The following is a 14,883-nucleotide window of genomic DNA, read 5'->3' as shown; positions in this document are numbered from 1 at the left end:
ACCATCATTGAAAATCATCATATACCCCTAGATATTGAATCCATCAGCAAGAAGCATGACCCCATTTGGATCATACTTTGTCTGAATTGCTCTTAACCTCGCTGCATTCGTTGGTCCATAAATCTGAGCACCGCCATAAGTGCTCAAAGCATAGTTCGGATATGCATATTGATCTTCGGAATAAATGCCCTCCCTTTTAGCAACCTCAGTTAGATGGTCTATGCTCTGTTGCATAATCCCTCTCCAGAATGCATCTTCGGTTGCCAAAGTCCAAGCGAAATAGAGATTTAATGGCAGTGGAGAGCTGGCGTGAGGAAACGCAGAATCGGTGGCGTATTTACCGTAGTCGGTAAAAGGCTCAATGTCGTAAGAGATGAACGTTCCACTATGAAGGATGGCGAGAGCTCCGTAGAAGCTAGATTCATTATAGACTGCTTGCATAAAACCGACTGTAAGACTGGTAGTCATCATGGTATGAAAGGCTCCCCTATATCCGGCTTGGAGATTGGACGGAGTGGCTTTAGCAAATGATGCGAAAGATTGAGGCTCGACACTAGATATTAATGGAATGGCGCCAACATTGTTGAAAGGATCGAACGCTGCAGGTCGAGTTGGACCATCGTAGAATGAAATTAGGATGGCATTCGGGACCAAACCACCATTAATGGTGAGAATCACCTGGGTTTTATCATCTGTATTCTCTTGTTGAAATGTGTTCGTGGCGTTGATGAGACCAGGAATAGCATCAATCCCATATATCTGAATACCGCCGTACACCATGTTCTGTTGTGGAACCGTTCTAAGAACAATACTTGTGACAATTCCGAATCGATTTAAACCGCCTTTGAGGGCAAAGAAGAGATCAGGATTCGAAGAATCAACTTTGGTTATGGTTCCATTAGGAAGGACAAGATTGTAGGAGACGACCGTGTCGCAAGTCAGACCGTATTGATCTGTCAACCAGGAATAACCCCCTCCAAGACTGAAACCACCGACACCAGGACCAACGACACGTCCCCCAACAACGTTAACACCCGTTCCTTCGAGGATCGTGTAAACATCAGTCCAATGCTATTTTATTTGTCAATGTTTATGAACACAAGCAGAGCTTTGATAGATTAACCTACGTTTCCGGTACCTAACTCCACTGTACTTTGGTCCTCAGAAAGTGTAACCTGAGTTAGTCTCGCTAGAGAGATGAAGACTCCAGGAGTACTAGAGAATCCAGGATTCGACGCATGTCCACCGGATTTGACTCCCCAGGGAATTCTTCTAGATCCTATGATCTTAATGACGGTAGAAACATCTGCATCGCTAGCAACTTCAACAACGCACATTGGTATCTGTGTCTATATGGAGAACATCATGAACATTCGCAACCCCTTAGCCCCGTTTCTTCTCCACTACCTTCAATGAGAAGATAAAAGAAAGTTCTTCTGGAAGGAATTAACAAGTGGGTCAAAACATACACTGGATGTCATATAATGCTCAATATCTTTCTTAAAATTGGGTTCCAAACTCAAGGGGAAGTAGACCTCGCCGGTAATGTTTCCGCTGATTTGCTGACAAACATCACTACCTGATAACGTCTGTCTGTCCGAGAGAACAGCAGCAGAAGCTACTGTGAATAGCAGATGAATGATTATAGACAGCATGATGAAGAACGGGGAATCAATTGACCAAAAAATTAACCTCCTGCCATTGTGAGTGAGAAAAGCAATTTATATGTACAAAGTAGAATTGCATTCAATCCACAACCAGCGCTTGCTTGGAAAGCCATGCCAATAACTTTGGCCAGCTACAGTGATGATCATCATTCTAGAGGCCAGCTGAGATGAACCGTGCAGGGTGACATTGCAAAAAACACCCAAGACATTGACATGATGAATGTCATCCCTTTCGAAGTTTCGTTGTAGAATGGGGTTTTTTTCTTCAAGGCTTGTAAGATATTGTCTCGGCGGAAATGAAATCAAGGTTAATACGGCTCCAAGTTGAATGTAGTATAGCTTGAAGGAACCTATTGGTTGAATGCCAAAAAAGGGATACGGATATAGAGACATTTTCAATTGATGATGGTAGAGGCGTCATTTCAAGCCTCTCAAGAGGAATCCGTTCGACGTGGGGAAAGCAATCCAGTCACCCCAGAGCACCACGAACTGGCCAACGACAGTCTGACGTTCAATTTGAACCTGGGCGATGGAGTAGGATTAGTCTGTGGCTTTTTCCAATTTTTACGTTGAAGTATTGAGGTGGTATCATCTGATCGTGTTCAAAATGAGTTTGGACAATGGGAGCGAGCCGCCTAGAAGCTTTTCTTGGCCTCATTGAAGTGACCCAGAAAGGACAATCTAATCATATTCCATGTGGCATCAACGTTGATCGTCTTGTTCTCTCGAGACTAAAAGCTAGCTTGGTCATTTCGCTTCAGCGTAGTGTGACAATCAAATGGACTGCCGTTAAGGCTTAACTTTCTTTAAGGTTAATTCCACGTGACTGGATTCCCCATGCAGTTACTTGTCATGTGCGGATTTACCTCTCCTTGCCATCACAACCCTCTCGCAAACTTTAATCAACGATGAGTTTGCAGACTTCTAACAATTCGTTGTCCCAGATTTTCACATCATTAACATAATGATCAATGTCTCCGAAAAGTTAAGGGTCTTCTACCTGATCGAAGTGCGATCTGCTAATATTAAACAACTCGGTTTAAAGTATAAGGGCAACGTGGCTGTCCATCTGCACAATGCAAGTTCTACACAAGACTCTTATCTCGTGTGCCTTTCATCGTGCTAAGAGGCTAGATACCGAGAAACATATATTCACGTGTCTAATTATATATCAGCGACGGCAGAGCTTGAGTATGAAGTTCTCATATAAATCTGCCGGTATGTACCTTTGTATTCTACCTACCATGCTTTCCCATCTTTTCAATCACTGTCACAATTCTGTTCATTTTATTCTTTCAAATTGAATGATTGGTGTACAGCTTGTAAATATGAGGTTCATTTTCGCGGCTTTTTGGTACATTTTCCTTTGGGTTACCACCACATTTGCAGTCCCGACCAGTGATCAACTTTTGCAACATACACTCCCAATACCTCCCACAGATGATCCCTTTTATGTCCCACCAACAGGACTTGAAAACTCTCAGCCGGGCACGATCTTACGCAGCAGATCAATAGACGATCTTTCAATTGGAGGTGTCATGCCATTCCAAGTCAAGGCCGCATATCAACTTCTCTATAGAACGACTGATAGTTTGAGGGATGCATCAGCAGCAGTCACAACAATCATTGTGCCCAAAACGCGAACTCATCGAGGTTATTATCCTACCAAATGGCTACAGATGCTGCGTGGCCAAATTGTGCACCATCTTATATATTACAGTTGGGGTCAAGTTTAAAAAATGGGGGCTCTGTGCGGCTGAGACCTTGCTGGTTATTGCTGGCTCTCAATCAAGGGTGGATAGTCAATCTTCCTGATTACGAGGGTCTTCAATCAGCCTTCACTTCCGGTATACAAGCTGGTCAAGCGACTCTTGATTCTGTTCGTGCGGCTCTGTCATCTGGGGATTTGACTAGCATTTCATCTCAAGCCGAGTATCAAATGTGGGGCTATTCTGGCGGATCTCTGGCTTCTGAATGGGCAGCAGAAACTTCAACCTTCCTACGCAACCAGAGCTTAACTTCAAGGGAACTGCTTTGGGTGGCCTTGTACCGAATATTACATCTGTGATGCTCTCCTCTAACAAAGGTCTCTTCACCGGTTTGATTCCCGCTGGAGTTATCGGTCTCACCAATGGTTACCCAGAATTAAAAGAATATCTCCTAAAAAACCTTGTCCCATCAACGGCTTCTAAATTTTACAAAGCATCACTCAATGTTTAGGTACCAATATCGCAAGTTTTTTTGGTCAGGACATAGGTTTATATCTTGATAATGGATTATCAACCCTGTTTACCAATATTGCAAAGGATGTCCTGGCCATCACTGGACAAATGGGTATATATGGGACCCCAAAAATGCCCATATTTCTCTATAAGGCGATCGGTGATGAGGTTTCGAAAGTCGAGGATACAGATGCTGTTGTCAGCAAGCTTTGTTCTCAAGGAGCTAATATCAAATATGCTCGTGATATGTTTGGGGGGCATGCTACTGAAGCAATCACTGGCGCGGGTGATGCGTTTACGTTTCTTATCGACAGGTTTAATGGGGTTCCTATCGCATCTGGATGCACGATAAATAATGTCTGGACCATTACTTTTAATCCTAGGGCTATTACAGCACTGGGGCCTACGATTGCCGCTGCATTGTTAGCGTTGCTGCAAGTCCCTGTTGGCCCTTCGGATATGTTTTAAGAGTGAGGAGAGACGACCTAGGTATTATCGGTCATAGGGTGTTGGGTCGGTGTGATGTACATATGTTTTGTAGAAGGGGCGCAATGGTGTTCTAATCTCAAGATACTCATAATGACAATGGAAGATTACATTCTTAAGAGATCAGCGTGGATTTGGTTAGATAATTGTTTAAATTTCTTTAAGTTTCAAGTTTGTACAAATAGAATGCCATATTCCATGCCTCTCTGCCATACACCCTATCGGTGTATTGAACGCCGAATAAATGCACAAATGAGTTGGGTATCAATATCGTCCGCTATCCCAATCCTCTGTCCTGGGAATCTCCGTCTCGTTGTACTCCTGTTTCCCAAATATCAAAATACTCCTTTCTCATAGACTTCGTTGTGTATTTCCTTCTCCGACGCCGTTTCTCCATCAACCCAGCGATGAAATTCGAGAACCAGCGCCGAATAAGTGTTGAGATAACCGAGATCTCATCTACCTCTCAAACTATGTCTCTTATGCTTCTTCTCTTTCTTCTCAGCTAACATGGTAACCTCCTCATAGTACGGATATCCAATCCTAATCGGAGGTCTTTTTTCCGGCTCTTGCATGGTCTGTTCTCGTATTTTATGTGAATCATTTAATGAGAGTGAATGACGACCCAAGAACTTTCGCGGCGATGAAGGAGATCGAGCAGATTGTGAGCGTGATACTGATGGAGATGAGGTGGATGAGGTGGATGTTGAATTGTTTGAACGTTCAGAGTTTGTTCTTGAGGTTCGTTTGTATGGACATTGAGAATTTGAATCTCCTCTCGACTCATGTCGGTGATGATGTGAATGTGTGTTTCCCATTGCGACAAAGATTGTGATTTTGGGAGTGTGGAATGGGTAGCACGCCAGTTCAACTCTGGATGCAAAAAGTTGCAGTAGGTATCTTTCGACTATTTCAATGTAACAAGCATGTGATTAAGCTTTTTGTAAACAAAACTTTCGGAGGGGAGCACCCTGATACATATATAATATAATATAATATAATATAATATACACACAATTGACTCACCGTTCCATTCTAGCAAGGGGGAACCAGGAATCCAATCCCTCCGTGGAATTCCACTTGATTCATTGTAGCCTAAGCATCCAAACGGACAAGACTCGAGACTCAATAGAAACTTACCACGAGAACAAAGTTAAAAAAATGTAGCAAAATTCTCGATTGGGGTTCACGTCAATTTTTTTACGAGCGTGATTACGGATCGGCATAAGGCTGAGTCCGAGTCCCGTGTCCATAATACGTAGATCCGGTTTTCTAACAGGCATTCTCGTATGTACTTGGGAGGGTTTCCTGATGCTCATTGGTTGGCGGAGAGAAAGTAGAGACGCTAGAAGAGTCAACATCACGATCCATCGAATAATAAACAAGTTAAAACAACTTGGTTTTTTTTTACGATCACTTAAACGGAGAATGTAAGGATGTTTCGTCGTCCGCCCCAAAAGACCGCAACGTCAAATTTGACGCCGAGTTTTGACCGTTCGTAACATTGTGATGGTTTGATGGTTTGATCTGGGGACCGTGGCTCAGATATTGGAGAACTTGTCATGCCACGATGCAAAGCCACGAGATCGCCATGCGCCCAGATATCATCTGATATGTAGGCACATGTAGGATTATTTCCCCTCTGTCGTGTCCTCAAGGTGTTGGTAATTCTGAATTGGCGGATTTTGCATTCGGACGAATGTAAATGCCGTCTGAAGTCCTCGAGCGGTCGGAAAATACCAAGAATGGGAGATTCCGTTCTTATGTGCGTACTAGGTAACCTTGGAGCTTGGAAGAACGAGAAATGTTAGGGAACTTGATGATTATGATTATATGGATTATGTAAGTAAGGAAGATTCCATGGAAGCGAGAGAAATTCGAAGGTAAAAATTTAAGTGCGTCGAAAAATGCAATGGAGTCTCGTAATTGCGGCCGCTATTTAATCTTGTCGGATCACCAGATACGAAGACTGAGTTATGTAAGCGCGGAAACAGGAGTAAGACCACACGCCGGAAAACCCGGGTATGAGGTGATTGCTAGGTATGTACCTGGTAGTCTTTCAAGTATATGAACATGACTCTCTTGACCAAGTGCCGTGTATCGTGTTATAATGCTGAGACCTTCTTCGTGTTCGATTTTTATACTGCCCAGACAGACTATGTTTTATCTCCAATTTTGCGAAGACGAATACATTGACTAGCGCTTGTGAGAAACGAAAGGGTTCAGATGAATCATATTTCCCGCCCCTGAGAGATCGATTTCTACACAAATCGCATCAGGTTACATATGTTGGTGAAGCTTGGTTAGAAACTAAGATACTCACGGTCACAAAATGAATACTTGTATCATGATTGATTATGTGGTAGGCTTTGGCCCCGCTATGGCCGTTTGCACATCTAGAATCGGATTTGAACGTTGGTGTATATGCATCATCCCTGGTTGGATAGACAGTACCTTACCTCGTCCATATGGAATGGATAGATTGACAGGAGTTTCCTACCTTGCATGGACAAGTAGTAGTATTTACCTTCTCTCCCTAATTCTCGAACGGCCTTCTGTTTCGAATTGTCTGGCTGATTTTGAGATACTGTGATTAAGGATGAATGGTTTTGATCAATACTAGGCACTCTCGAGGCACTATAGTCCTTTCGCTTTCATACTTTACTTTAACTTCGCGAAACTTCGGAATGATATGGAAATACCTCGAATTCTCGAGTTGAGGTTTCCATAGTAGAGGTCCAATACATTTCAATTAACATAATCAGGGGATCCTCTTTAAAGTTTATCTTAGACACTACTAACGTCTCACGTCCTCCCATCTACCTCCCACACCTTTAATCTCAGCAGTACCCTCCAACCAAAGGTATCAACAGCTTCACTAAACATACTGAGCGTCCTATGCGATATATGCTAATGTCCCAATCGAAACACTATCCCAACGGAAACACTCTTTCAATTGTCGCGTCTTTTGAGCAGGCTGTGCGCATTCTATCTCCTATATATCATCTGCATATCAAAGGCAGGAAATCAAACTTCTTGAGAAACAGGTGATTGTGATTGTGAATCCTTCTTGGCGGCGAAGTGGTGAAGAAAAAAATGTCGAATGCTCTTTTACGCTTGTTATTTTCTTGTGAAAGGAATAACAGCTGGCAAACACAACTCGATACTAGACCACCAATGGATGGTCCCCAACATCCCGTTGTTTGATCGATCGTGGAGCGAATCTAGTATCGCGTATCACGATTTTTAGTGCAATTCGAAATCTGGCAGGTCGCTGAAAGCTGCGCATAACATCTTGCCATAAGCTTGTCCTCTCTGTCTAGATGCGATCAATGTATCTTGAGAATAGGATTTTGCTTGAGGAAACTCGCAAGAGCTATACCATTGATATTACAAAGAAGAAGGGACCGTCTCAAGGGACTCCAAAGTATCGCGACATGGGTCTTCGAGTCAAAACTTGGGGACAGCATCAAGTGTAGGTAAGAGCAGACAGCGACAAAGACTGGACGCTAAGATATTCTCTAAGACAATATTATCACTCTTGATAGATGTTTGAGTTTCGCTGATTTGAGCAGCCGCAAACGAGTGTTCGTCTCAAGAATCTGCGTCGTCTTGACTAGAATGTTATGGACAATTCTATAGGCCGTGGCACATGTTTATCAACAGATTACCACTTTAAGCTTATTCACGTTCGGTTAGAAGCGTAAGAAGAAGAAAGTAGGAACATTTTGTGAATACCATTTTTCCTTTACACCTTCCTCGATTTTCGCACGAAATACCTTCCAACTGAGAACTGTTGACTCGATCAGAGAATCGCCAATCGATGTCATCACAGCCAAACAGCAAGAGTCTCTATCTTCAGAGACCATATATTAGAATAGAAATAGGTAATAGGGTCAAAAATTACATGTGCTGAAATCAGCATTTTGAATGTAACATGCCACAGCAGGTTCAATAGCAATACGGACACTCACATCCCATGCTATTTTAATGGCAGTACCATTTCCACCACAAACTTCTCGTCACCAGATTTGCGATCACCAAATCCGTGGTCGTTACAGTCATCGGAGTAACCGAAGTAAAGCTGTGAAAGGGTTCATTGAATTTGGAGTAGTATTGAATTAATGGTACATACTTCTAGAAGATTGATGCTAGCCCCTTGGAGTTTTCTGAAAAGGTATACTGGATGAATTCATTAAGAAGTTTTTGGACACTTCAGTGAAAGAATAGTAGCGTTGGACAGAGGAGTTGTAAGACTCGAGAGATCAATACAATCCAACTCAGATTGACCAACATTATGTGTTGAAAAGGCTCTTGCTATCACTTTTAGCGTCAGAAACTAATGTTTGTGGACGAAAATGCTCGAACGTGTTATGATACGTTTTGTTCTCGTCTTCTGAGGGGGAAACTAACGATCTGATTTGGTTTTTTTGATCAAATTCGAATATACTTATTGAACAGCAATTTCACTTATCAAACGAAAAGAAGACGCAAGAGGAGAGAAAAGCAAATCAATTATAAGAGATTGTTTACATCTGTCTCGCGCAATCCGCACACCAAGACAAATATTGAAAATGCTATCGGGCTTTGAACTTTCAAAGGATTGCGTCAAATATGTATTGAAATAAGATCTCAAAACCGATTCCAAGCGAAAAGGAAGGTCAATTGACTGTCAAATCTGAATTGGGATATTCAAAATGTCGTGTCGATACCTACCGAGGGTTTGGGACTGATCTCGGGAAGAGATTTGATTGGCCAATTCAAACACATCTTTTGTATTTAGCCATACTTTACCCAACCGACCCTGTAAGTTTCATCCCTAACAAGATTACGTCCGCAATCAATTCTTCAATTGTTTGCCTTTTCTGGGGCATTTCTTCAGATGTTCTAGTTGTTCTTGGTACTATTCTTTGTGGTGTCATTCATCTCGCTTTGGATTTAATGGCAGCATTTAAGAACCGTTGAGATCGAACGAGATCGTCGAAACTACCGTACACGCTAAAATCTCCAGAAGCTGCATCGGTTAGCAACCGAAGTCACTTCTTAGACCATGAGAAGCTTCTTAGCGATGGAGTACAACAATTGTTTTGTGTCATCGATGTACTACTGGGGTTTTATGGTCCCGCAAAGACTAGGATACAGATCTATGTATGCAGGCAAGTGCCAACAAAGTAAGGTCATGTTGAACAAAGTGGTGGTTGCAACCGACATATATATATGAACTGCACTCCCTCTCAGAATCTGATAAAGTCAATCATCAACAATCATCAAGAAAGATATCGAAAAATGGGTATTCTCTTGACCTCACTATTGCTGATTCTAGCTTTCACAATATGGTATCTATCTGCTCTGCCAAGTAATCATCGTGCTGCGAAAAATTCCGGCTTGCCTATTAAATTTGGCTTATGGGGTTCGGCAAATCCATTATGGTTAGTGATTGCTGCCCTACTGTTCTCACCTCATCTTCTCAAACATAATCATTTGTAGGCTTATCATTTGTGCAACTGTCGGTTATTCGAATCTATCAAAAGTTTTGCCTCAATTCATCTTCGATAGAGTTAAGATAACGATCCCCGCATGGGAACATTATTGCAAGCATTTTGTTCATGAAAAATGGGGTACTTCGTTTATTCTTGTTACACCTGGGAAAAATACAATCTTTGTCGGAGACGCTGAAGTAGCTGAGGAGGCCTTAACAAGAAGAAAAGACTTTACGAAAAATGAGATTGCTCTCCGTAGGTGCTTTCTCTTATCTCTGTTGAGTAACGACAAAAGCTAACTCGGGTGTAGGGGTTATGGATGTTTGGGGGCCAAATATAAGTGCATCAGAAGGAGAAGATTGGCAAAGACATCGAAGAATTGTAGCGCCTGCTTTGAATGAGCGAATCATGAAAGAAGTCTGGAATGAATCTCTAACACAAACTCAAGATATGGTTTCTACGCTGTCAAGACCGTCTATGAACGATGCATCAAGCTCAACCAACGTCACATTCGAAGGCTTGAGGACCATCACTATCAACGTGATTACATTCGTTTGCTTTGGTACTCGTCAATCTTGGGGAGAAGCTGTGAATGCGAAAACACCCCCAGAAGGATTCGAAACTACATTCATATCGTGTTTACTGACTATTGTACACAATCTATTTGCTACGGTATTCATACCTACGAAATACTTAACTTTAAAGTACATGCCGACTTCCGTACAGAATATGGGTATTGCCAAAGCCGAGTTTCCCCTTCACCTGAATCAGAGTATTGCCGAAGAAAGACGTTCTCCCAGTTCTCGAAATTCTCTCCTCACTTCTCTGGTTAGAATTGCCGATCAGGGTACGGATTTTTCGCGCTCAAAGACGTCGACTTATTTATCAAATGAAGACGTTACTGGAAACTTGTTCGCTATGGTAAGTTCAGAATAAGTTCGTTTGAGAATCGCCCGGAACAGTTCTAATCAAATACAGACCGTTGGAGGATTCGATACTACGGCAAATACCCTCTCGTATGCTATCATGTGTCTAGCACTCTATCCAGAATTACAAAATTGGATCACCGCCGAGATCGACGAAGTCGAAAAGTTACATCCTGACTCCGAGTACTCTACCACCTTTCCTCTTCTTACTCGCTCTCTAGCACTAATGGTATGTATCAACCTCCAGCCTCACTTTGAAGCCAAATACTTTAGATGCTTGGAATTGACTTGATATTTACCTGAATTTAGTACGAAACGCTCCGTCTATATACATTAGTCCCTACCATAGCCCGCCGAACACCACAAGCACAAACCATCAAAAACATCAACTTTCCCCCCGAAACAGAAGTCCTGCTCAACACCAGTGTAATCCACACTTTACCTTCAATATGGGGTGCAGATTCATTAGATTACCGGCCCTCGCGCTGGATCGAAACGTCTCCTTCCTCAAAGAAGGAAACCTTTAGAGAACCTCCCAAAGGCACATTTTTAGCTTGGTCCCATGGACCCCGCTATTGCCCTGGGATGAAAATGTCACAGGTGGAATTTGTCGGCGTGCTGTATGAAATTTTCCGGAAGTGGAATGTGGAGATTGTGAGGAGAGATGGGGAGAGCGAGGAGGATGCGAGGAGGAGGTTGATGGAAATTTTGGAGGATAGTTCGCCGAAATTGACGTTGCAGGTTAATAGGCCGCAGGATGTAGTTTTCAAATATGTGAGGAGAAAGTAGGTATCACGAAATATATGTTTTTATTGCAGCCTTAGTTTGCGCAAACCTTGATCGATTCGAAATCGGAAGATTGTTACAAAGGTATCATGTTGATTTGTGTTGTTCTTCCTTGTATCACTGGAGCCATTCAGTATCTTTCTGAGGTGGTTCTTGCTTTGTCGTTCGAGTTGAACCAACTGATACTGTGAGAATTCCATTATGCCATGGCATTGTGTTGTTTAACCGAAACAGGAGCTAGATATTTGCTTAAGAGCATGATTTTTGAGACTAATCGATAACAAACCAGTAGTAACTATCGCAGCACGAATCCCAGTTCTTGAGGCGAGCAATCGCGATCGGTGCACCAGTGGGTGTACGGATATGGTAAAAGTGGACTTGGAAATGTCTCTCCATGCCTAGAAATATCAATTCGTATATCTGGGGGATTGTTGCAATGATTCATTGGAGATTGAATGATGAAAATATGAATTCTGCTATCAAGCAATCGAAGAATGAATTTGTTGAAATTCCGAAAGTTGAGAAGTGTCCCGTCAGTCACCCATTGGCGGTGCAGCAGTTTTAGTTCTGGCGTGCGCCGAGGAAGTATTTGTTGCGGTGGTGGCTTTCTGTTCCCTAGCAAATACCATTCGGGAAATTACTTTTGTCGCTTCATTAGACCAAAGAATATAAAGATAGTTTCCAGAAGTTTCAATGGGTTGATCCTTTGAATACCTAGGAAGTGCTTCTTTCCCAAGGTAGTGAATAGCGAAGCGCACGTGATTGCCTGATTGAGACGTGATTGCAATAATTACCAATGAGTAGGTACGCGACGCGACGCGACCCGAACTCAATGTTCTCCTCACAATCCAATCTTCCTTGCATAAATTAGTCTTGATTGATAAATTGGCGTACCTCCCCTGGCTTCGTCACTAGAGTAAGCTCATGCAGGATGGGTATACCAGAGTAAGCTATGCTTTGCTATGGCTCACTAATCTAAGCTAACTAACATTCTTTCTCCAGACTCTGGCAGCTTTTCGACAAAGCTGAAATCGGAGAGAATATATCAACTGCTGCGTTTGCTGCCCAGCATTTTGAGAGGGAAAGAAGGCCCCTTCGAATAGCAGTTGATGTTTCTATCTGGAAGTTTAAGTGTTATTTAGATAAAAAGGAAGTGGAAGCCATTCGTAAAAGTATATCTTCCTTCACCATGCCGAATCAGACATTGATATCCTCCGCTAACATTTAGTTTGTCCCCAGAGGTCCCACCTGCGAATCCAAACGAGAAGAACATTTTCTACAAGATATTGAAATTTCTTAAGTTGAATATCCAATTGATTTTTGTCGCGGACGGCAGTAATCGACCAAAAGAGAAATATGGTGGGCAATCGCCATGGTACAAATATCTTTCACAGGATGACAAACTCCTCAAAAAGACAGTGACTTCCCTAGGCGTAATATGGCATGAAGCACCCGGTGAAGCCGAGGCTGAGTGCGCAGCTTTGCAAAGCCGTGGGGTAGTTGATGTCGTTTGGACAGAAGATTCGGATGCTTTCATGTTCGGATGCACACCTCTAATACGTTTCTGCCATGTTAAAAAACCCAAAGTAAAGAGGCCTGGAAACAATCAAGATTGGGTCAACGAATCTGATGAGACAAGGCGAGAGGTTGACCTCGATAATATCATTATTTATCGAGCAGATAAAATACAAAAACAATTCCCAGGCTTGACTCGAGATGGTCTTGTGTTATTCGCTGTCTTGAAGGGGGGTGATTACAGCAAAGACGGCAAAAGTCTTACAAACTGTGGCGCTGCTCTAGCGTTACAAATAGCGACTGCGAAGGAAGGTTTTGGCGAGGACCTTTGCAACGCATCTCATGCCCAATTTCCAACTTGGAGAAACAGACTTCGCGAATATCTTGCACGCATCAACAAACGGATTGACGTACCAGATAACTTTCCGGACACTCGCATTGTTGGGCTTTACAACAAGCCCTTAGTCTCACCCGAGAGAATTACGAGCGATATTGGAAAGTTTTGGAACCCCTCTTTTGACGAGATGGAGTTACAAAGATTCATCGCTCCCATATTCAATTTTTGGGTAGCTGAATATATCAAATATATTATACCTATTCTTCTCGTCCGTTCTCTTGCATCTACGCAGCCAGGGCAAGAAGCGAGTAACAACTGCTACAAACTTAATGTCATTACCAAGAAGAAATCGCCCGTCCTTCAGAAGAATGTAGAGGTACTGCTATCTGCGGTAACATTCATGGACGTACAAGCTTGGAGACATGAGTTCACGAATCAAGGTCGAAACGGAAAAGTAGCACCAATCACTGAAATGGTCAAGTGTGAGGATTTACTGGCTTGTATTATTGAACATGGTACAAAAAAAGCTCTTCCACCAGCTATACCATCCTCTGAGCGCAATAAAACTGTGGTGTCTCCCAAGGTAATTTCCAAAGGTAAAAAACGTGCCGGATCGCCAATAGCTCTGACCAACACTGTCTCTTCGCCACATCAACAGCCACCACCAAAGAGAGCTAAAAGTACATCAGAGCAGATCTCAGAACCTAGGTCAGTTGCCAAAACTTCTACAGAATCGGCGTTCACACACTCTGAAGTTTCACATCAATCTCGAAATATCCCTTCGTCTAGCAGGGAGGATCCAGTGCGTAAGTTGGCAGGATTGGATAGGAATCCGAAATACCCTCAACTGAGAGATACAAATAAATCTTCGAGTACAACCATCGACCTCACACTCGATGACTCTTCGGACGAAGAGAACCAGACTCCCACTACCAGTGCTCGCAATCACAACTTTACCCCAATCTCATCACAAAACTCACAACTGGATACCATCCGTGAAGCTCGACTTAGGCATTTCGATTCCGATATGTCTAAGCCAGTATCTACACCAACAGCTCAAAAGTACATTCACAGCGCATCGCCAAATGCACACGGAATCTCCAAAGTCTCACCACTCACTAACAAACCTCTTCCTCCGGGTATTAAGGACGACGATTTTGATGGGTTCTTTTCTGATTCATCCATTTGAAAATTCTACGACTTTACGACTTGATGATCATACCTTATTTTCATGTGGCGCAAATTACTTGAGCGAATAGTATTAGGAGATGTTTTTGGTTTTGCTTATAATCATTTGATTTGGCATTCATGTGCTGCAGGTGCACATAGCTTGTATAATACTTACAAAAGATTTAATGGTGATATCTACCACCAAGAGTGCCTTCGCAAATTATGTTATATAGAAAAAGTACTTTCAGCGAAGTAATCGTATATCGTTGGTCATTGCATTGCACTCCCGTGTAT

At 42.6% G+C, this 14,883-nt stretch overlaps 5 protein-coding genes across 5 annotated transcripts; 3 read left to right on the top strand and 2 right to left on the bottom strand.

The window, feature by feature from the left end:
- Window positions 1-27: 27 nt before the first annotated feature.
- On the bottom strand, window positions 28-1,655 carry EAF02_008923 (uncharacterized protein; the record flags this gene model as incomplete). The annotated part of the gene is made up of 3 exons (XM_038904971.1): window positions 28-1,071; window positions 1,128-1,349; window positions 1,470-1,655. 3 exons carry the CDS (start codon window positions 1,653-1,655, stop codon window positions 28-30), a joined length of 1,452 nt encoding a protein of 483 aa, XP_038755381.1.
- Window positions 1,656-2,995: 1,340 nt separating this feature from the next.
- On the top strand, window positions 2,996-4,357 carry EAF02_008922 (uncharacterized protein; the record flags this gene model as incomplete). The annotated part of the gene is made up of 4 exons (XM_038904970.1): window positions 2,996-3,320; window positions 3,461-3,599; window positions 3,653-3,881; window positions 3,974-4,357. 4 exons carry the CDS (start codon window positions 2,996-2,998, stop codon window positions 4,355-4,357), a joined length of 1,077 nt encoding a protein of 358 aa, XP_038755380.1.
- A 473-nt stretch (window positions 4,358-4,830) lies between these two features.
- On the bottom strand, window positions 4,831-5,193 carry EAF02_008921 (uncharacterized protein; the record flags this gene model as incomplete). The annotated part of the gene is made up of 1 exon (XM_038904969.1): window positions 4,831-5,193. The coding sequence occupies one exon, from the start codon at window positions 5,191-5,193 to the stop codon at window positions 4,831-4,833; it is 363 nt and encodes a 120-aa protein (XP_038755379.1).
- Window positions 5,194-9,661: 4,468 nt separating this feature from the next.
- On the top strand, window positions 9,662-11,610 carry EAF02_008920 (uncharacterized protein; the record flags this gene model as incomplete). The annotated part of the gene is made up of 5 exons (XM_038904968.1): window positions 9,662-9,804; window positions 9,863-10,110; window positions 10,166-10,776; window positions 10,834-11,010; window positions 11,091-11,610. The coding sequence occupies 5 exons, from the start codon at window positions 9,662-9,664 to the stop codon at window positions 11,568-11,570; spliced, it is 1,659 nt and encodes a 552-aa protein (XP_038755378.1). The 3' UTR covers window positions 11,571-11,610.
- Window positions 11,611-12,498: 888 nt separating this feature from the next.
- On the top strand, window positions 12,499-14,608 carry EAF02_008919 (uncharacterized protein; the record flags this gene model as incomplete). The annotated part of the gene is made up of 3 exons (XM_038904967.1): window positions 12,499-12,512; window positions 12,570-12,739; window positions 12,807-14,608. The coding sequence occupies 3 exons, from the start codon at window positions 12,499-12,501 to the stop codon at window positions 14,606-14,608; spliced, it is 1,986 nt and encodes a 661-aa protein (XP_038755377.1).
- Window positions 14,609-14,883: the final 275 nt, after the last annotated feature.

The sequence above is a fragment of the Botrytis sinoallii genome (assembly GCF_014898435.1).
Source record: "Botrytis sinoallii strain Bc 23 chromosome Unknown BSIN_017, whole genome shotgun sequence".
NCBI classification, from domain to species: Eukaryota; Fungi; Ascomycota; class Leotiomycetes; order Helotiales; family Sclerotiniaceae; genus Botrytis; species Botrytis sinoallii.
This window is presented reverse-complemented; position numbering and strand designations above follow the sequence as displayed.